This window comes from Cavia porcellus, unplaced genomic scaffold, assembly GCF_034190915.1.
Source record: "Cavia porcellus strain 051 isolate PalLab524CR breed Dunkin Hartley unplaced genomic scaffold, mCavPor4.1 scaffold_17, whole genome shotgun sequence".
In the NCBI taxonomy this organism is placed as follows: domain Eukaryota; kingdom Metazoa; phylum Chordata; class Mammalia; order Rodentia; family Caviidae; genus Cavia; species Cavia porcellus.
In genome coordinates, this window is record NW_026947500.1 from 11,886,894 (window position 1) to 11,910,111 (window position 23,218).

The following is a 23,218-nucleotide window of genomic DNA, read 5'->3' on the forward strand; positions in this document are numbered from 1 at the left end:
AAGTATTCTTCCGTCCATTCTGAGGTAGTTTATCCTTAACCAGTACCTATAAACCAGGAGCAAGAGTCAAAAGCAAGTATGTTCTTGTTCATATAAATTTAGCTGGTTGTGGGTGGACATGGAAGTGAACGAGAGAAGGAAGGTTTTGAGGGGAACTATAGAGGCAGTGTTTTGAGAAGAAAGCAGGTTGTAAAGAAGGAAGAGAGAGGAAAGAGAGAGTAATCGGCATACAGGACCGAAAGAACTTACAGTCTCAAATCACCTTGCAAAACAAAGGAGTCTTATGCACCAGAGTTTGGAGCCCCTCATCTGGGGCATAGTGCTGAGAGGGTTTGGTGTGAGGTTTCTAGGCTTCTTCTATCCCTGAGATTCTGTGAAAGTTGAGTAAGATGAGGGTGGAAAAGCTGGTGCAAATTTTTGCTTTGATTGTGTTTATCCTGACCTTTGATCTAGATGACTTACAAAATCTCTCCCACCTTTGAGGCCTTGTGTGATAAAGAAAGAGTCCTGTCTTTGTGAGGTTAAGGCAGGAAGGTTGCAAGTTTGAAGCCAACCTGGGCAACTTAGTGACTTAGTGAGATGTAGTCTCAAAAATAAATAAAAAAGGATTGGAGGTATAGCTCAGTGTGAAAACCCTGAATTCAATCCCCACTGAAAACAAAGAGACCTGAACACAATCAGTATATGGTGTGCATCTTCCAGGTTTTAGGGAGGTCCATTCAGTGAGGGTGAAATGGACCATCTTTGGCCCCAAGCATCAGTCAAGTTTCTTTAACATTCAAAACAGATCTTGAACAGACCGTATTCCTTTGCAGTGCTAAGTGTGTGTGTTTTAAGCTGTTGCTCAAACAGACAGATAATTCATAGCAGAAAAGATAATTCATAGCAGAAACCTCTACTCCCTTGGACAGTGGGAGCACTTACCTTCTGGGGCATCAGACTTTTCCCCAGCAGTTGGTTTCAAAGGAACCAATTTGTGAGAATCTTTCTTCTCTCAGTTATCAGGAACTCTTCGGTCAGGAGCTCCTGTCCGAGGCCTCTGGTATTTGTGACTTGCTCTTGAACCTTAAATGCCCCAGAGAAAAAAAGATGCATTGAGGCAGAGAAGAGGTAGATGATGAGAGAAATGTTTGCTGGAGGAGAGAACATGAGAGCTGGGCCAGAGCCATCTGGCAGAGAGACCTTTACACAAGGATGCCAACAACAGCAACGCTATGCCTAGCTTCATACTGTGACTGTAAAAAGGGGCAAGCTCTTCCTCCATTTGAACTGAGGCAGAAAATGGTACAAAAATTTGCCTAAGGTTACAGAGCTGTTGAGTGCCAAAGCTTGGAACCACACCAGGTCGTCTGGACTGCAGCGTCTGTGCTTTTGACCTCTGTGTTTTCCTGGGGCTGAGCTCTTCTTTGGCTTGCTTCAGGGTCACAGTTCTTGGGCTTGTGGACGGTAGGGGGTGAGGGACAAAGGGGGGTGTTTTCATTTTGCAGATGGCTCAGTAGTGTGTTTCTTTTCTTGCTTGCTTTTTCTTCTGTCATATCTTGAGTCACCTCTAGAATATACTCTTTTGGAATTATCTACTACAGACTAAGATGAAATCTGGTTTCTAAAATATGGGCTTGCTCAATAAACACTTTCATCTGTAAAAAAAGACTTGCAGTATTTGTTTAGGGATGTATCTTATTGGTTGAATTTATTTTGTTCTGGAGTTCAAACTCAGGGCTTGGTTGTGGCTAAGCAGTTACTGTTCCACTGAACTGCACACCCTGCCCTGATGAATTAATCTACAAGATTAAATTGCATTTATAGTAGGTAAAATTTTCATATTCTAAAAGCACATTTTTATTCTGTGGTTAAAGGTTTGCTTAAGCACAGAAATTCAAGGTCAACATGAGTAGGGTGATGAGATACCATATCAAAGAAGAAAAAAAGTTCCTGATTTTTGTAACTATATTAAGGCAGTGCTTTCAAACATTTTGAAATTGGATATTCTGTCAGTTGTTTCTCCTTCTGAAGACAAAATATTTTAAATAATTGTGTTTATTGACAGTTTATTTGCTTTTCCATCTAAATAATCATTGATGCCTAATTGCTGGTCTCAGTTTACTAACATAAGATAACCAGTGTTCTTTGTGGGGTGATATAACTTCAGCTCTAAATATAAGAACTTTGGCTTCATTAACCTGTTACCGTAGGTTGGGATATGAATAGTAGTTTGAGAGGTTTGGGGTTTGAACTTGGGGTAGGAACTAGTGGTCCAAGGTCCAAGGTTTAACATTTAAAGTTTAAATCCATGGACTGCATAATCTGTTTTTAGGAACAGGCTGAGATGTGTATATTCTTTCTCTCTTTCTGTAATCTTCCAGGTGTCTCTGTGAGTGTGGATGTAACGTGCTGAAAGCTTGCCTTTTAATTGAGGTACTAGGTTCAGGGGGACATGAGTGCATCCTTGTGTCTGGCTGTCTGCCTGGGTGCTGGGTGGAACAGAAAGTGCTGTGTAAGCATTGGGGAGAGATTCTGATCTGTAGCCCTCTCTGTAATTTTAGCTAATCTGTTTTGCAAGTGCTGATGGAGAGGTAAGTACAGTATCCTATGACAGGTTCCCTAGGTGGTTGCTGTTTTGACATTCTTTGGGCCTCCCTATGCTAAAGTGAGTGGTTAGAACTATTGTTTCAGGTACCCGTGAGCCTGCTCACCCCTGAGAGCATGTGCTTCCTGCAGGCAGCTCTGACTCCCGGTCCCTTTTGGCCTCTCTTTCATCTTGTGGGTGAGACCCATAGGGGACACTAAGGTGATGTCCCTGAGTCACTGTCAAGAAGGAAATGTGCTCTGTTTAAGTCAACTGTTTAGTTTTTATTTTGGCTATTAAGGAAATGTGTTATTTAGAGCCTGACTTTTAAAAAAATGATTGAAATTTGCATACATACATAAAAGTAGAGAGAAGTGTAATGAACTCCTGTGTACCTGCTGTGCAATTTCTGTAATCACCATTCTGCCAGTCTGGTTTATCAGTCTCCCTAAAATCTCCTCTTCCCTTTTCACTTTTAGTTCTTCCCTTCTCTTCCTTTCTCTTCTCTTCCCTTTTCTTCCTTTCCCTCTTTCCCTTCCCTTTCTTGCAGTATTTTAACAAAAATGCAAAGATCTTCCTTTTATCTGAAAATATTTAGTATCTCTTTGTAACTCTATCTTTTTTCATTTAACATAAATGCCACAGTGAAAATGATTTGAAGTGTTAAAAGCACACCAACAATATCAACAGCCATTCTTTAGTATCACTTAATGCCCAGTCCATATTTAGATTTTTTTCTGCAGTATCAAGGTACTGCAGAAAGGTCCTTTTCTAAAGTCCCTCTTCTTTTCTTTTTGCAAGCTCTGATTTGTTGAAGGAGCTGAATCATTGGCCTTAAGATTGCTCTAAAGATTGCTTCGTGGAGGTATTGCTCAGTTGTGTTTGTTACTATAAGCCGGTAGTTAGATCTGAAGGCTTTATTAGATTCAGGCTGTACTTTTTTAGAAACTGACTTTCTAACATCTAGACATGTATTGAACATAACAATAGCTGAGCATGGAAATTAGAAAGAGCTCCTCCTCTGAAATCAGCGATACAGTGGTATGGACAGATGGGGCCAGCTGATGGTCAGGACATTAAGCACTGAGTAACTGAGTTTGAGCTGAAATGCTTAGCTCATGCTGGTCTGCAGCATCATACAGGCAGGGGTGGCATCTCTCTAGGTAGGCAGCACTTGCAGATAACTGCCAGGTGATCGACATTACGCAAGCGATAGCTTGATAATTGAACAAAGGCTTAAGAGAGGTCAGTTAAGGGAAAACAAATGAAGTGGGCCCTGAAAGGGAAGAGTTGTGAGAGGGAACGAGTGAGTCTGCACCACAGTCCAAAATGGTGCTGTTTGCGGTGTTTGTCACCATGGTCTCTATTGAAACATCTCCCAATTGTACAGCCACACAGTGGATCAGAGCAGCAGAATTTACTGACTTGTTGAACTTTCGAATGTGTTAGGGACTGGCAGCCACACCAAACCTGAATCGTGGTTTACAAGAAATAATGCCAGCATCAGCAGAAGTGAATGCCTGAACAGACAGTGCAAATAGGTGAAAAGATTCATGTCCAGTGGTGCTTCCATACTGTTAGGCAGGGAGAAATAATGGCTGGGGTGACCTGGAAGGTTGGCTCCAGGGTTTGAAGAAGGCTTATGCAGAGTCTGAGCCATGCTGTCTTCTCTTTTTAGCAGCTAGTAGGATAGACTTGATGATGAGAGCTAGGATGACGTGTGTCACAAGCAACAGCAGGACACTACAGGGAGGCAGTAGAGAGACTTTTCTCTCTGTGTGATCCTGGACTTGTTACTTACTATGCCTGTGCCTAACTTGCTCCTTTTGTCAAGTAGAGCTTCTAATTGTCATCATTTCCTAATGGAGTTGGACGCTTTAAGTCAAATACACATATAAAGTGTTAAAAACTGGGGCCAGGCACCTACTATTTGTCTAAGCATCTAGAACAGTGCCTGACATTTTGTAGAACTCAGAAAAAATCTGTTGAGTGAGTGTATACATGTCAGCTATTGTGCAAAAACAAGGCTATGCCAGCTAGTACCATGTAAATACACACCAGCATTGCTAGTAAAGAAAGTTGCATCATTTAGATTTTTGGTGGTGTGTATACAGGTGGTAAAATTAGCTAGGTTAGGTATCCACTGGGCTTCATGTAGCATTGGAATTACACAGAAAGCTGTGTATGTGTGTGTCATGGTCTGTTGTGGATCGATTCCACAACCTCATGTGTCTAAATGATACCACTTTGGAGAATTCGCTAAGGGTTTCTAGCACCGTTTTGATCTTCTGTAGTGTTTTTAACATTTATTATAGACGTGTATATGTTACTTATATTCATGTGTAAACTCTCAGAAGGCAGTAGGGCCTTGCATAAAGTACATGGTTAGTAAATTTTAGATGACGAAGCCAGATATGCTTTCAACAAATCAGGAAAAACCCTAGGATCAAAATAAGAAGTACTTGCTTAGAGTGTGTGTGTTGGAGAGATGTTTCATGTTGACCTACCTCTTGGCCACAGGGAGGCAGATAAAGGAGTCCAGTTCTGCAAGCCTGTGGTGGACTCCAGACCCATGATGACTCAAAGAGGCATGAGATAAGTCTCTGCCTGCAAAGCACCACAGTCAGATTGTGGAGCTGAGTCAGGAGCAAGCTGAAAACCTAAGAAGGTAGAAGGCACTTGGTGCTATGAGGCAAATGATGGCTCACATGCATGTCAGAAGGGGAAACATAGCCTGTGAGTTGAGCAAGTGGAGGTTTTCTTGAAAGTACACAAGCAGCAGCCACAGCATATACAGAAAAGACGGGAATTGCTTTTTTAGTGTGACTATTTCACCGAGGTCTAATATGGGCTGTAAGGCCCAGCTCCCTCTTTTTACTACAAACAGCCTGGAATTGGAGGCTGAGCTGGACCTGAAGTCCGCTTTGTTTCTGCTTTGCTAGCTACTTATAATCTGGCCATTAAGACCACTTAGAGTTGAAAGACCCATCTGCCACTTCTCTGCCAGTCTTGACTTCTCTAAATGCAGAAAACAAGGTGCCTCTTTCCTAGAAGCTATTGTATAAATGAGGTAACAGATAGCACCATTATCAGGTGGGCTTCACATGGGTGGGGAAGGACACCCAGAAAACGGCGGCATCAGGTGCTCTCCTGTATACTCTTACCACCAACAATGCTGTCCCATCCTGCGACTTCAGTGCATCTCAGGAAAACTCTCTGAATTTCCAGCTATTTCCAGTATTAAAAAGTCTGCCTCACTCAAAACACATTTAAAGTGTCTCCCTTCTACCTTTCTGGAGTCAGAACAGCAGTGCAGAAGAGCTAGGATCTATTTTCTCTCTCTATCTATCTATCTATCTATCTATCTATCTATCTATATATATTACCTCTCTCTATACGTATATTTATATAGAGAGATAATACATGTTTTTTGTCCCCTGTATATATTTATTTTTATTTCTTATTTTGTCCCTGCTTCACGCCTTTGCCCCTTCTCTCTCCTGACTCCCCAGAGTTGAGGTCAGGAAGGGAGATTGGAGAAGTAGGCAGAGCTGCTTTGCATACGTAGTGTTGTTTGGCTCATGTCGTGGCTGACCTTCTTGAGGGGACACCTTTGTGGTCCTTTAGAGTTGCTCCCACCTCAGAGACCTTACAACGTTCTTCCCCTGACGCCCTTCCTACTGACCTCTGGGTCTTGTCCTCGGCTTCCTTGTCTGGCCAACAGCCTACCAGCTTGCGTGGACTCCTTTTTAGGGGAACTTAGCTGTGTTCTGAGCGACTCTTTGGCCCCAAGGGAAATTTAGCAGCCTGCTTTGCCTGCTTGGCCCTGCTGCCTGCTCTTCTCATGCTGCCATCCTTGCAGCTACAGCCCATTTTCTGCTTCTCCAGATGAGACACAGAAGTCCTGCACGGTGGCCGCAGTCCCTTACGCATTATCCACAGACAGCGCAGGGCAAGCTGGGGAGCTTGCACAGCTCTGCCGCGGCTCCCTAGGCCATGCCATGCTCTTTCTCTTGTGAACATCCTCACCTTTTGGAGAGGTTTATCCTACACTTCAGGAAAGCCAGAGGAGATGCTCCTTGAACTTCTGTCCATGGCTCCTCCTTCATAACCTGTCTCCAGTGAGCCCTGATATGGATGGGGACAGGCCAGTTTGGCTACTGAGTAGCAGGTCCTGAGAGGATGAGTCTGCACCTGTTTTTAAAAAGTGGAGTATTTCTCCCCAAATATGCTTGGTTTTGAGTGCACAGGAAGAGTCCACCCTGGTTGTGGTGCAGTGGTTGGGATATGGTAAACCTTTAGGGAATGTTGGCCCTTCCTGGTCAGTAGCTACTTTTTTTTCTTGCTTCAGATGGCTTCCTCTGAGAAATGGGGTTTATGGTAAGCCGTATTCTGCTTGCTGCTTGAGGCTGTTAATGTGATGAGGTGTTTATTGTACATCTGTTTTATTTTTACACTTTAGCCTCAACAGAATGGGATCTCTCCACGTATGTTTAAGGCCTTTGTCAGCAAGAGTCACCCAGAATTCTCCTCTAACAGACAACAAGATGCCCAGGAGTTTTTCTTGCACTTGGTGAATCTTGTAGAGGTGAGTCTTTGGGAGAGCTTGGCGGGGCTGTGAGAAGTGCTCAGCACTGACGTCCTCTCTGGTTTGAGCAGATCTAATCACGTCTCCACCTCTGTCCATGGTCTCTCTTTGGGCTCCTAGCAGCTCTGTCTGCTCAGTCCACTTGATGTGATGGCTTCTCACACCCTGGCTCCAAGTGTGGTGGATCAGTTTGTATTTTTTTTAATCTGTGCACACGGTGGGATTGCTTGTTAGTTAATTCACTGGCTAATTTTGTGGGTCTCTAGAGAAAGCCCTTTGAGAGCACCATGGGGTACGTGATATCATCCTGCTGCCCCTTGGAGGGGATCACACTTTGCTCACAGTGAAGTTGAATCACAGTGTGTTTTTTTTAAAAAAATGCATGAGAATTTCTGAGCAAAACTTGTTTTACTTCTTTAACCACCCCCTCCACCATCATAAGAGTACGCTTTGTGGAAAAATAAAGGAGAAAATAATCTTTCCCCTCATAATAGCAGCTCTTAAAAATCTTTTGCTGGTTAATATTTTGGTGTCTGACCTTCCCAGTTGTTTCCCAGGTTATATGTGAGTTTTCTGTATGTTGTTTTTTAAGCAATGATTTCTTCTAATCTGTTGTGAGCACATTGCCACATCATTCCATCTTCTAATACAGCATCATTTCTTTTTTACTTGACTATAATTTTTTATACAATTATATCATCCATGCCTTAATTTTCCCAGGACAATGCTTTATTTTTTTTCCCTCTCTCTTTCATTTGGCTCCTTTTTCTTCTTTCTTCTAACTCCATAAATGTCAGTCCTTCTCCTCGTGATTTTTTTTTTTAATTTTTATTTTGAAAGTATACAACAGAACAAGTCAGAATAAAGCCAACTAAGATCGTACAGTGAAATTGGTACAGAACTTCACAGCAGGTTACCGGAATAACAGTAATAGGAATCACAGTATATTTTGTTATCTTTATAATAGTTGTTCTTTTAATCCCGTATATCAAAATGAGATGAAATATAGAACACTATAGAACTTATCAAAACAGAATATTGAATAGAGCAGTACCATTAATCAGAAAAGAGCAAAACAGTAATAAAAATATTTGCCTTCAAAGAAATGGTAGAAGGAAGTCCCCCTTATTTGCTATGGTCAATCTCCCAGGAGATGCTCAGATTTCTGGTTCCCACTTGCTAATGGGCGGGGAGGAGGAGGAGAAGGAGGATATGGGAAGTGGGATAATTGACACTAGGCCATGTAGCAGTAGGTTCACTATTGCTAAGCAGGGAGGCAGAATGGTCATTTGTTTTCACAGCATCCTCAGTTCCAACATGGTGTGGATCTCAGGAGACACTGCTAGTTCTCCCCCTGGAAGGGCTGCAGTGGGCCACACTACTGCCGCTTACCAGAGAGCTCCCCATGATTTTTAATGGCTGCATAATATTGCTTCACAGATGAAGCAAAATTTATTTAACCAAACCCCTGGTTTGGACGTTAGACAAATAGCAGTGTTTTGCTATTAAAGTGCCCTGGTGAACTGTCATATCCATAGGAAATGTTTAGTAAAGCCAGATCTTTAACTACATCTCTACCTGACATTATGCTCACTTTTATTTGTGGCAGAATATTCATGTATTAACTAAATATTATCCACCCATCAGAGAAATCGCATCGGCTCAGAAAACCCAAGTGATGTTTTCCGGTTTTTGGTGGAAGAACGTATTCAGTGCTGCCAGACCCGAAAGGTCCGCTACACCGAGAGGGTGGATTACCTGATGCAGTTACCCGTGGCCATGGAGGCAGCGACCAACAAAGGTAACATTCTAAAGCAGAAAAGTCATCATGCATATCTTCCTATGGGAAACGCTTCGACAGATCGTAGGGCGTGGTCCTTGAAGGGTGGAATCAGGAGTGGGCCTAGCTGATTTGTACATCTCTTTTCATCTTTTCCTTAGTTCCCATGTGAGTTCTGAGAAGAATAAATGCATTGCCAGTTTTACTTTAACGCTTATAAATTTGGTCAGCTAGTTGGACTGGAGTCAGTGTAATTTGAGTGGAAATTATTGGTAATGATATAGGTAGAAGATTCTTTAGCATCACCTGTAAGTTGTGCTGTAAAGTTGATGAGAAATGATCAGAACTACAATTTTGTTGTTAGACATTCAAGGAGATGTCTTTTGAAATGATTCAGCTTTTGCATCCAGGTGTTTAAGGTGCCTGTTGTGGGAGATAGGTGGCAAGGCACTCTGGAGGAACGAAGCCCATTAGCAGGGTCTCTGGACCTTGGAAGGGAGAAGAAGCCAGAGAGGGATGAGGCAGCTACGTTGAGTTCTCAGGGAATGGGTTCCTTCTCAGTCTGTTGTTTGATCTAGTCCTTCCCAGGCAGAACAACAAATGGGTATTTATCAGAATTAATATATTGTCTTGGAAAAAGTGGATGTTGGATTGATCATCTCTTGTAAATTGGTCATTTTTGTAAAGCTCAATGCTTCTTTGGTTATTTTTTTTTCCTCTGATGGTGGGAACTCAATTTATGAGGCTAATTGGAAAGCAGTGGTTATGATGATTTTAAGATAATATTATTCCCAACTTCTATAATAAGCTCATACTGCTTTTGACCACTTGTCAAATTCTTACCCTTTATAAAAGGTAGAATTAGGGGGGTTGAGTATGTGGTTTGTTTCATTTTTAGAACAAGGTTAATTGCCTCAGGGTTACTGATTTACATGTCTACTCTAAATCACAGAGAGAGATTCTCTGATGATTGATACATTTATTTGAGAGTAGCTTTGCAGAGGACATTCTATAGTAAACTGCATATTGTATTTGTCACTTTTTTTGGTGGAACAAAATACCTTACACCCACAATTTAAGGGAGGAGAGTTATCTTGGCTTATATTTCAGCCCATAATTTGCAGCCTGCAAGGTAGGATGGCCCAGAGCTATTGCAGAGGAGAAACTGTTTACGGCATGGAGGGTGGGGAAGCAGTCAAGGGATGAGCTGTGAAGGCAGCATCCCCAGTAACCCACCACTTCCAGCCAGACCCTGCCTCTCAATAGCAAGTGAGCTATGACCTCCATAATCTAATCACCCTCAAAAGCCCCACCTGTGACCACATGAGGCTTTGGGGCAGGAGCATCTAGAAATAAACCATAACAGCATTCAAAGATGTTAAAGGAAGAAGTTTTTAAAGGCAAATGAGAATTTTTTGATAAATAATTGTTTCGTTAAATAATTGTTAGCCAGAAGGATGAATAACAAGTGTTCACTGGTCAGCTTTCCCATGCTGGAACAAAATACCCAACACCCATGACTGAAAGGAAGAGAAGTTTAATTTGGCTGATGGTTTCAGGGGATCCAGTACATGTTCTTCAACTGGCTCCAAGGCAGAAGCATCATGGTGGCAGGGTAAGGCCGAGCGAAGCTGCTAACTTCATAGGAGCTGGGGAGAGCACAGGAGAGAAGGCAAGCCCTCAGTGACCCACTTGGAAGTGCCCCCCACAGCACATTCAGTGATGAGTATTGGTGGATTGACCCAGTGATAAATATAGCCCAACCGTGCATGACTCAGTCACCTCTCTGGAGTCTATTAATCTAGTCCAGTTGCCAATTGATCTTGACTGGTGAAAATTCCACACCTTATCAAGTTGACACCTAATTACGTCTTCTTAAACCATATTCAATTTAAAAAAAAAAAAACCGGACAGTAATAAGGTCCTTATCCTGACTATCATGCTGTTAACTATCCAGGGTACAACTGAAAATGCAACTATCCTTTCTCTAAAGTTTCCACAGTCCCAGCACTACTCGAAAGTCCAAATCTAAAGCCTCTGAGACTGAAGGCAAACTCAAGGCAATAAACCCCTGTAAAATTTAAAAAAAAACAAAAAAAAGGAAATTATGTTTTCCCAATATGCAGTGAATGGTACAGGATAAGCATTCTTGTCCCCAAAGGGAAGAATAGAAAGGAAAAAGAAAAAGCAAAAATGAAACCCCGCAGGGTAAGCAGTATTTCCAAGTCCAGCATCGGAGGCACATAGCTGTAATCTTTAAGTCACAGAAGACACGGGCAGCCTCGTCCGATGCCTTCCCATTGCAACCGTAGAGTCTCTGTCTCGGGCTGACTTTGCTCACTGCCTGCAGCTTTTCTTGATGGAGGTTCCATGTCCCCGGCACTTCCAACTTCCTAAGGTCTCTAATGTAGCTTCCATGTGGCTCCCATAGCTTTATGCATTGCCATCTCAGGGACTCGTGGCAGGGACTGTGATGACCCTGCCATAAATTTAGGATTGTCAGGCCTGCATTTGAAATCTGGGTAGAAACCTCCATGACCCCTTAGTTCTTGCATTCTGCATGCCTGTAGAACCAGAATCATGTGGACATTGCCAAGGTTAGCTGTAATCAGGCCCCTTGGACCACAACTGCAGTGGCTTCTGAGTGCTTCGGTGACTGAGCATGGTGAAATGAATCCTGAGAAATCAAGTCTTTCTAGAGAAGTGGAACTTTCTTCTCAAAATGGAACTTTCTTCTCAAATGAAAAGGTTAATCTGCTCATGAATACAGCACCTCATTCATCCATTTATCTCTCCATGAGTCTCTTTAACCCAGTCAAGTTAACGTTCAAGATTAGATGGCATGAAGGTGTCAAGGGTCAGTAACAGGGGTGGCTCTAATTCAAAGATGAACAGATGGTTGCTGCAGAGTCCTCCGTACAGAAATGTTTTCTTCACCAGATTGCAGCGACCTTGAAGACTGTAGTTCTGAAGGTCCTTTGTCATGTCTTACTGTTAGACATAAGCATAATATCCTCTTCTTCACAGCTTCTCAGCTTTATTTATTTACCTTTGTTATTAGACCTTGACAAAAGTGAATTGCTTTGTTTTCTAACCATTTTTACAGTTCTGTGCCCTTTAACTTACTGTTTTGATTACGGATAGCAACTTTTTTGGTTAGAAAAGATATTTATAATTTAGTCTCTGGAATTTGGTAGAAACAGCTAATATTAGCATCTTCAGATAAGTAAATCATAAACTATGGGTTAGAGAATGAATTTTAAAAGCTATTCAGAGGCATTGTAGAAAAATACACAAGTGCATAGATGTGCTTAAAAGCTGATACATCAGGAGTGATTTTTGTTTGTTCATTTGTTGTTTGGTAATATAAGAGAATTGACTGGAGAATGGTTCAAAATATATGTAAAAATTTAACTACAGTTAGTTTCCTTTCTTTTGGGAGGTTCATGGCATACTCACTTCTTTTTTCCTAAACATTTCATCATTTAAATGGGAACTGTACAGAGAGTCTTGCCAGCGTGGTTCCCTTGATATGTTAGGTGCTGGTAGCTTCTGCAAGAAGCTGTCTTGCACAGTGTTGATATATTATGGGATGTGAGCTGATGGATAACTGCAGTCCTCATGTTTATACTTCTTAGTCCTATAATACTTGGAATCCGTGACCAGTGATCAAAGTAGCTAGTGGACCTAAATTAGAAAATGTGTAACACTGGGTTTGATCATTGCCAAGAGCTTAGCGGTAGTTCTTCATATTATTGGTTGTTTTTTTCTCTTTTATTTACTGTTTTATTTTAGGACAGTTTAAAGTTAACAGAATTGCTTTTATTAGTTTTTTTTGGTGTTTATGTATGTGTGATCATCGGCAAGATTTGCTCCCCTGACACAATTTAACATCCCTTTCTGCATCACACAGTGGAGGTAGGGAAGACTGCTGGTCATGGCTTTACATCTGAATTTGTTGGTCATTGACTGGCTTTGATCTTAAGACTCAGTTTCTTAGCAAGTGAGGGATCTGGGAAGCTGTGAGATTGTGGCTCTTTTTCAGCTACAGAGTTCTGTGGGGTGAAGGAGGGTGGTGTTTGGGTCATACCAGGCTCACCCTCTGGACGAATGAAACACCAGCTTCACATGCCATTTACATCACACATGGTCTGAACTGAGTTCACACTTCGCTCCCATCAGTCCCGAAGGGGGGAAAAAGAATGACCTGATGCAGGCTGTGCATGCATCTCCAAAGATAACCCAAGAACAGCATTTTAGCAGGCACATTCGGACAGGGGAAAGGCAAGGAGACAGCCACCCTGTCCCAATCAGAAACCTTCAGGGAAGATTGCCCAAAGTGAGTGTTTTTTATTTCAAGTAGATAAGAGTGATTGGCAGGTGCCAGCTCATTCAGGTACTTTTTTCCCCAGATGAACTGATTGCCTATGAACTAACAAGAAGGGAAGCAGAGGCAAACAGAAGACCCCTCCCCGAACTGGTGCGTGCCAAGATACCATTCAGTGCCTGCCTTCAGGCCTTTTCAGAACCAGAAAATGTCGACGATTTCTGGAGCAGCGCCCTACAAGCCAAGTCTGCGGGTGTGAAGTGAGTGTATGGTGGTAGTGGGGTGCGGGGCCTTGCGGGGTGTGGAGAGGGGTGGGGTGTACTACGTTGGTTGTTTACATGTGGCAGTGTGCGATTATGATTCATACACCCTATCTGCTGTAGACTTCACCTTCAAGAGACCTGTCCAGTAGGAGAGGAGGTGCTAGAGAGATATCTGTCCTCCCTCCCTTATTTTTAAGAATGCCAAATTGTGTTTTGTCCTCTATTAAGAAATTGCATTTTATTTTATTTTGGAGAGTGCAGCCAACGTTCCTATTCCCCAATCAATAAGAATGCATGTTCATGATGATGCAGTAAAACTACTTATGGCAGGCTTTAGTATTCAAATTCTGCTGCGGTATCCTTTAACTGTGTGATTGAGATGTGGTATAGAACATAGTTGATTGTGTTTGTGCTTGAAGACTAGGAGTCTTGGGGCATCTCAAAGTGGAAGGAAAACTTGTAAGCATTGTTCCCATTAACTACTCAGGAGCTAGCTTGTATTCACATTGTGAAGCTGGGTTTTTTTTTTTTTTTTTTTTCTTCTCTACTTAGTACTTCGATTTGACAGTCTGTGCTAGCACATTTCGTATTGCTGCACCTTACTGGAAAAAAGAGTCCAAAAAGTGGTGTAAAATGAGCAGAGGTCTGAGTTGGGCTCTAGTGATTTTGCAGCTTTGAGATGTCCTTTGAGGCTGAGCTTGAGTTCTCGGTTGATGGGAAGGGGAAGGAAGGGAGGAGGGCTGCTGCCGGCTGGCGTTCCCATAACCTCAGGCAGCACTCAACCCGAGAGCGAATTATTTTCTGCAGAGCTCATCCCTCTGGTTTCAGAATAGAGTTCACATAATATAAATGGGGCGGGGGGGGGGGAAGCAGCTTATTTTAAACATTATAAAAGCCATATTTTAACAAGTAATTTAAAAACCATATTTAAGTGAGAATTGATGGAATTCATTCAGCTATTGGCTGTTTATCCTGGGATAAGCTTTTACTGCAGACTGCTCTGCTGTGGTGTGTGGGTGTCTGTGTGTGTCATGTGTGTTGTGCACGTGTGTGTGTGTGTGTGTGTGTGTGTGTGTGTGTGTGTATCCTTGCAGGTCACAGTTGGTGAGTTGGTGTGGGAGAGATACACGTCATTGCAATTCGGAGACACCTTTGGGCAATTAGAAATCCACACAACTTGTTAGTGGTGGAAGTAATTTATTCAGTCATTAAGAATGGGTTGAATATTGCTTCCCACATTCATCATTTTCTCTTTGTTGTTTATTCCGATGCCGTGTGGGATGGTGGGAAGCTGTCATAAGAGCCGGGAGCCCAGAAAGCCTCCGGAGAAGTAGAATGTTCTGCCTTTCTTTGCTCTGCAGAGCAGTGGCTTGTGTCACAGCGCAGGGCGTGGCGCCCTCTTCTCCAGGTCTGCCTGGCTAGCTCTGCACGTGCCCTGCCAGGAAAGAGCCTGCTCAACATGTGAAAAAGACCCTTATAGAACGAAGCTAGGAGGAGTTAGCTTTTCACGGACAGATTCTCTGAGCACTGGGCTAATGGTCAGGGGAATCAAATGCTTCTCTTGTGTCTACTTCCTTTCTTATCTGCTGTCCTGGACAAATTCACTGCCCAGTGTCCTCCTGTCTATCACAGGGGAACGCATTTGCTGCTCTGAATTTCATGCAGCACTACCCTGAATTTAGTTGTAAGGTAAGCGAAATTCTTGAGCAGGAGGAGCTTCTGCTTTTTAAGGGAGATAGTAAGCATGTTTTTCCCCTTTTCTGTGCATATGTACATATTCTTCCATGTGCTTCCTGTTCCTCCTCTTTTTCCTTCTCTTTCTCATTCTCCTTTTCCTGTTTGTTTCTGGGGATGCACTTCAACATGAACCCAGGGCATTAGCACTGAATTACACCCCATACCCTGCCCCTTTTTAAAATTTTGAGACAGGGTTTGACTAAATTGTGCAGGCCGAGCTTGAACTGGAACTCCTCCTCCCAGCCTCCCAAAGTGCTGGGGTTACAGGTATGCACCACCATGCCCAGCTCCATATACATCTTATATATACATGGAAAAAATTAGTATGAAGTGTACTATGATCGTTAATGATTAAAAAAATAGTCATTGTGAAATAAAACAATTATCATTTATTAGACTTATTGCTAAGTCACGAATTAAGCACTTCCCACCATGTACCACATTTTCTTGGAAGTGTGAGGTGGGTACCGTTATTCTCCCATTTTACAGATGAAGAAATCAAAGGAGAAGCAATTGGCCACTAAGTGGCAAATCTGGGCTTCATTCAGATCTGGTTGAGTTTGGGGATTAAGCTCTTAATCTTGTAGTATATAGAATGCTTACATTTCTTACCATGCTTGCTTATCATATATTCTGTTTTAGCCTTACTTATTTCTTATTTTGCTTTATCACTTTCCATATACTACTTTTGGGAAGAACAACTAGTGGAGTCCTAAAAACTTTATTTCCAGCATTGTAGGCTATAGCTCAACCTTTTTCTGTCTTTCTTTCTTTTTTGGTGTCGGGAGTCAAACTCACAACCTCATGCTTGCCAGGCAAGCACTTTGCCCCTGAGCTATATCTCCAGCCCGTTAGCCTACATTTTGATAGTTTGAGATCTTGTTAAGTCCAAAGCCTGGAAGTCCAGGACAGTGCAAGCCATGTCTTAAAAATCTTGGATCTTGTAGGTCTGTATAGACCAGACATAATGACCCTTTCCTAAAATGATCCTGAACAGATTGCATCTGAGAAGGACATTAGTGTTGAGAACATTTTTTCACTCAGCAAATGTTACTACCTTGTATAGTCCAGGCAGTGAACTAAACAGGACCTGATACTGCCTGCCCTGAGAAGCTCACAGTTCATTTTAGTATTCATGGAGAGAAAAGCATGGTGTGGGTTCCCTAGCAGAGACTCTGTGGGTGAGGTGAGTGGCCCTTGAATTTCCAATCTAGAAGTTACTGGCACATGACCTTACCTAAGTGACCTCACCTTCCTTATCTGTAAGGTGTTAGGACACAAAGAGAGGGCTTTCTTTATAGAAATGAGGTGAGGATTAAAGGAACTAAGCCATGTTAAGTGCCTGCCACAGTACCTGGCTCAGCGTAACTGCAGGCAGCAACTGTTACGACTGTTATCTTTGAGTATGGTTGATTATTGTATTTTGAACATATTTAGTAGAAAGTATAGAACTGTGGTTTTATTTGTTTTTTGTTTGTGTTAGTTTATAGCAGCCAGATTGTCAATACAGAGACACTCTTAATAATTTTAGGAAAAGGGATGGATTATATTTTTTTCTTAATAAAGTCTTCGTGGTATTTTTGCCTTAACTGTAATTAGTTAGCAATTTTTATATTTTAAATAATATTAATAGATAGTCAACAGAAAACACAGTGGTGTTGTCAGGACTTATTCTAGGCACTTCATATGTCTTAATTCATTTAATTACCATAACAACTCTTTGAAATACATTGGGTATCCATCGGGGGGTAACCAAGCTTTGGACTTCCTGGTCCACACTGAGTAAGGGAGAATTGAGTTAGGCTACACATAAAATATGTGACATAGTTAATGTATGTAAATAACAAAATTGCCTTTTTTCAAGAAATATTTTTTGTTATAAATTCAGCACAGAGGTGGGCATCCTGGGGCCCGTTGGATGTGCTTGAATTCCTTTTTGAGTGATTTTCATTCTGATAGCCTTTACTAAAAATACATAGCTTTCCAAGAAAAATTATAACTCCCAGAATTTTAAGAATAAAAGACTATACAGAGCATAATTTATGATTTTGCTGGATTTGATGAATGAACTTGCTATCTCCAAACTGTTTTTTTTTTTTTTGGTATCAGGGATGGAACTCACTACTGTGCACTTGCAAGGCAGGTGCTTATGCCACTGAGCTAAATCACCAGCCCCTCTAAACTGTTATTAATAAGTGCAAAATACCACTTTCTAGATTAAGTTGAACATATATGTATGAAGCAGTTACTACGTGTATGAGTCAATTTAAGACCCTGGGGAGGTTACAAAGATAAATAAAGAATGTTTGCCTAATTGGGGAAGTACCCTACGGGAACCATCTAGTCTGCTTTCTTGGACTCTTTGGTTGGTGGTTACTTGTAACAAAAAGATGAATTAAATTATTCACCCTGTGCTCCAAGCTCACGCTTGTCCATTCTTCCTACCTGATACTGTCAGCTGAAGCTTCACCCAGACACTGACCACAGACCAACAGCAGGATTCCTGCATCACATTTTAGAAGTCAATGATTTATGGATGACTTGGCTGATTCACTGTTAGGTACTTTTCCAGATTTTAAGTTAATATAAGAAGGTCAGAAGGGTAACGTTGACATTAGTGAAAATATCATAATACCAGATGGCGCAATTGAGGACTTGGCTACATTTAAATGGGATTGATGATAATTGCTGCTTCCCAAAAGGTTGGAAAACCTAATTAGAGATAACACAAATTTCTGGAGAGAGAGCCAGGATGATGATTACTTTCTTAAGATGAGGAAGCCTCTGTTTCCGTGCAGCTCCCTTATATTACTGTCCATACCTTTCTGCCATCCTTGTGGGTGGAGAATTTCAAATGTAAAGAAGTTATGTAAATTTTCAGGGATGTAATGCAAGTTACCAGTTCAGTGTCCAAAATCTCATGGATTGATAAAATTCATTCTGATTCCTTAGATATACACAGTTCTTTCTAGTGTGCCAAGAGGTTTTACATTATTTCATGAACATTGCACAGATATGGAAATGGATATCATTAGTAAATCCTATTTTTAGGTGTGGAAACAGTTTCAAGAGATCAGTGATTTTCCCAGATTTGAGTGAATTAAGAGTTTAATCTGTGTCTTTCTACTCTTTTTTTGCCCATTCTTTGCCCTGCTATTGCTTCTGCTCTGCACTAGGGGGCAGCAGTGCATTTGCACATGCTTTGTGAATTCTGGTACACTGCATTCGGAATAGCAGGCAGTAGCTCAGATTTGAAAAGTGAAATGGGGCCGGGCGAAGAGGGGGACATTCCAGAATCTTTTATCTAAAAGATGTGTATAATACCTGTCTACAGCTCATTTTCTTCTTTATGTATACCTACCACTCATTAATAGTCAAATAGAAATGATAAATACGGAAGGAATCAGGTCAGAACAAGTATAAATTTCATTGACAATCTAAAAATTGTTGTGGAAAATTATCAGTCCCAACTCCAGGCATTTGAACTCCCTAGAGTTTTGACATGAACTTGAGATATTGTGCATACATAATAATTTTAAAGTTTAAGAATCACGTTTAGATAGTTCCTGTAGATTGCCACAACATAGCTACTCTGAAGATCCATGTGACTGTGAATTTAGTGTTAAATAAGGTTCTGGCATTTGCAGTAGTCAACCTCAACCAAAGTTAAACTGTATTTCCTGTAGCTCTATGCTGTAACAGTGATTCTTGGTAGGGGAGTGCTTTTCGTTGGTGGAGGTGGGATGGTTCTGGTCCGCTTGGTAGAGCTTTACAGGTGCATAGTACAGATACTGCCTGTAAATATCCGTAAACATACACTAAACTCCAACAAGAATTTTAAAAACACAAATGGAAGTATAAAATGTCAGCAAAATACCAGTAGTAGTTTTGAACTGGGCCCCACATCACTTTCAGGCATTCAAATTCCTGCATTAAAAACACTTTTGGGGTGTGGAGAGGCCAGCCAGGACAGGGGAGCAGGAGTGAATGGGTGCACGCACACTGAGGGGACCGTGGGGGTCTTCCTCTCAGGCTGATCGTCAGAACTATGAGGCGGGCTTCAGACAGAGCGTGTTTTACTTCTGGAACTGTTTTCACCATTCTTTGCCTTGTTTGATTGATGTAATCCCCTTGTGTTTCTCAGAACATCTCGCTTTGCCTCATTCCCTGAATACTTGGTAGTGCAGATAAAGAAGTTCACTTTTGGTCTTGACTGGGTTCCCAAGAAATTTGGTAGGTATCTTTTGCATGTTTTTGCTTCAAACATCAAGCTAACCATTTCAAACATCTGACGTATGAGAGAGCCCCAGCAGTTCCATGTCATTCTTGTTTTCCATTATTCTCACTTTTCTCTTTCAAATCAGAATATATGGTAAGCACGGACAGTAAAAATTGCCACTTGCTGAGCCAGCTCTCCAAGGATGACTGACTTCTAAGACTGAAAGCAGGACCCACACATTATCACATAGCTCCTGCCATTCAGTGCTGTGCATGCCAGTGGCCTGGGGTCTTGGTAAAAAGCAGATGTTGATTTGTCAGTCTTGGCTGGGCCTGAGATCCTGTTTCCAAGAGGCTCTGAGGAAATGTCAGCCCAGAGATCACGCTTTGAGTGGCAAGTACTTGAAGATAAACTCTCTGCCTCGGAGGCAGGCAGGTGCAGCTAATGAGATTCACCTAAATCTTACAAATTTTATTAATACTAAGATGAGAACAGTTGAATCAAGCAGTCAAGGAATGTGATTTTGACTTTATTGGACTTGCTTCCTGCTAATTTTAAAGGTTCTCTTTTCAGACAGTACACAACAGTGTTTTCCACCAGTGTGATTCAGTATCAAGCTCCTGGGCTGTCTTTAGTGCAATGGAAGGGGTACAGTTTTACCCTCTGCCATTTTTCCAGAAAATACATCAGACTGTCAACTTCTTACAGCTTTTGTTTTTGAACACCTAAGAAAACAAAACAAAGGCAGACAGGGCTGGGGATTTAGACCACCTTGCAAGCAGGTGGTCGTGAGTTCGATCCCCGGTACCGATAAAAAGTTAAAAAAAACAACACCCACCCCCCAAACAAAGGCAGACAAAGCAAATCTTATGCTTAACGGAGCACTCGTTGAAGGGGGATAGGTAAGAAGAACATAGAATGCCCTGGAGAGACCTGCCGGGAGCTTCTGGTGCTCTTGATGCATAGGGCTTTGCCATGAGAAGTTGTCCTGGGCTGTCCGGACTGCAGGAGGCCCTTGCTTTTCCTGCAGTGATAGGCTCCGGGGCCAGAGGGGACGAGGGCAGGATGCTGACAGCTACTTTGCGGGACTCCGAGAGTCTTGAAGTACCTGACTTGTTCTGATGGCTTTGAACAGCCTTGAAAAAGAGTTTTCTTATTTTTCTTTGTCCTTAGAATTTCTGTAAAGGAACAAAAATTTGAATCAGATTTTATTGAATTTTAGAAGAGTCTCAAAGCTCAACCTCAATTTTTTATTGAACCTAAATCTTTCTCTTGAGGAATATTTATAATCAGTTTTGTTGGTCAGACTTTATGTTGGGTTCTGCTGCGCCTCCTGAAACTGAAATTTTTTAAAGCTTAGCTTTATTCCTTGGCTTAATGTTTTAAAATATGATTTTATATACCTGGCATCATAAATGATTTGGAAGACAATATCTTTTATGTTTTCTTTGCTAACCCAAAACACATATCCTGTACCAGCATGCAAACCTATTTTTAGTTATTGTCTTGTTTGAATATGTATGGTACTAAATCTTGACATGCTATTAGGCTGATAAATTTGAACTTGAGAAAGTCAACATAAGAATAACCTAATCAATAGATTTTAAAAAATGTGCTCGAAGGACTAATACACCCAAAATTCAGTTTTTTTTTAAAAACTTAATTCTTCATTTATCACCTTAGTTAGAATGATCGTAGTACACATTGTGATCTGAGAAAAGCTATAGAGTTTGCAAACTCAAATGCCTAACAAGGACTGAGTAATAATCGAAATGAAAGAAGAAAATCCTATGAGAAATGCATAGCCATCTTGGTCTTGCTTGGAGATTCTCACTTTGGTTAAATACATAAATTAGAAAAACACTTTTCTACTCTAAGAATCAGATTAGCACAAGTGTGATGTGCAGGGCTGTCAGGTGACAGGGGCAGGGCTGTCTGTCTCAGACTGCTGCAGACTTACAGATTACCAGGTAAAGATCAGCCCTGGACAGCACTGTTACCCGAGAAGAATGTGTTCCAGCTTTAAATTTTTCAAAATAAGCTGGAAACTGAATTTATAAATTAAACCTACCTATTTAAAAGTTGGAACACATTGCTAACATTTTTTAAAAAGACCAGGCAGCATGTGTCTGGGCCACAAATGATCCATGCCCTGCAGCCTGTGGCCTGGGGCTGAGCCCATCTGTTCTTGTTCAGTGTAAAGTCCCGCCTCCCTCTGTATTTCCCCAGACTCTCCATTAACCTCTCCTTAGTCTCCATGACGCTCCCAGTCCTGGGAGGTATATGCTGAAAAGCCTCCTTTAACTCCGCTTGGATACATCCATGTAGAGTGAGTGTGTAGTACTGGTTTTAAAATGATTATAAGTTTATGGAGAGTCCAGTCCACATAATCACTCTCATTTTGCAGACGTGTCCATTGATATGCCAGATCTTCTTGATATCAACCATCTCCGTGCCAGAGGGTTACAGCCAGGAGAAGAGGAGCTTCCAGACATCAGCCCCCCCATAGTCATTCCCGATGACTCAAAAGGTACCATGTCGCCCCCTGAGGATGGTCTCTGCGCTCACCCTCCTCCATAGAAATAGCCCCTTTCTTCCATCTTCTACCCGGGGTTCCCTGGCTGTATTCCTGTGGTGTAACCCAGCACAGATGCTCAGCTCTGAGCTGTGGCTACAGCTGTAAACTTAGAATTCACATCACAGGAGGCACAGACCCGAACGAGTAGTTGAAATGGACAGTTTTTAGATTATGTGGTCTCTGGCTTTGACTTCTTCCTTGTTTCTGCTTCATCCATATGGAAAAGAAGAATATTTTTTTTAGTAGGTTTTTAGTTTAGGCCTACCAAGTAACAGTAGGCTGTGTTATTCTTGGACAAGCGGAAACAGAGGAAATTCAACAGGGCATGTTGATTTTTAGAGGTGTTGATCATATTTCACTCTGTGCCACCCCAGTTTTGTCAGGGATTCATAGCAAGGGAGTGGGTTGAATTTCTTGTTCACTGTGTGATTGCTGAGTTGGTCATTGTGAAGAATAGGTAACTTTAAAGAGGGGAAAGTTCATGCAAAAATAGTTGCTTCATCATTGTGGGCTTAAAAATAGTGTCAGAAAATCCTTGGTTTAATTATTAGCTCAGTCATTCTGATGAAATCAGCTTCATTCAGGCTTAATTGCTCAACTGTTTACTCTTTGTCTTCCTAATGAGTTCATTAGGTAAATTAGCTAATAATGAGGGGGTACTCTGGGCCTCTCTGCCAAAAGCTTCCTATCACCAGTTGAGCTGTGAATGTTATTGGCGATATTAGGATTCTAGAATGATAGTCCTGTTCTTCAACAGGAAATCAGAAGCTAAACTACAGAGACAGACCAGAGAAGGCAACTGCATGTGAGACCCTCTGGATCATGCAAACAAGAGTTAGGGACATGAGCAACCTCTTTATGCGGGTTAGAGAAAAAAGATACGTGAGCATCAGAGACACAGAAGCTGGTTTATTAGTACTGTTCTCCCTTTTTCTATTGTTCAAAACAGAATCCTTTGCTTGTGATTATACAGAGTTATTAGAAACATACCCAGAGAAATTATTTAGTTTGTTGAGATGTCAGTCAAAACATCACGTTATGTCCATTCTAAATGTTTCAAACATGTTATTTTCCTCACTACTGCAAGGACTTTGTGTAGTGCGGGCTGAGATGGTCTGTGTGGAGTCCCCAGTGATGAAATGCTTTAGATCTATGGTTTT

At 41.6% G+C, this 23,218-nt stretch overlaps 1 protein-coding gene across 1 annotated transcript in view; it reads left to right on the forward strand.

Moving 5' to 3' along the window:
- Usp13 (ubiquitin specific peptidase 13) overlaps positions 1–23,218 on the forward strand; it is a 107,793-nt gene that overhangs the window by 60,199 nt on the left and 24,376 nt on the right. Inside the window, exons 11-15 of the mRNA XM_063227220.1 lie at positions 7,029–7,154; positions 8,802–8,955; positions 13,347–13,521; positions 19,406–19,494; positions 21,888–22,010. Coding sequence (XP_063083290.1) covers positions 7,029–7,154; positions 8,802–8,955; positions 13,347–13,521; positions 19,406–19,494; positions 21,888–22,010 — 667 coding nt within the window. The remainder of the gene's footprint in view (positions 1–7,028; positions 7,155–8,801; positions 8,956–13,346; positions 13,522–19,405; positions 19,495–21,887; positions 22,011–23,218) is intronic.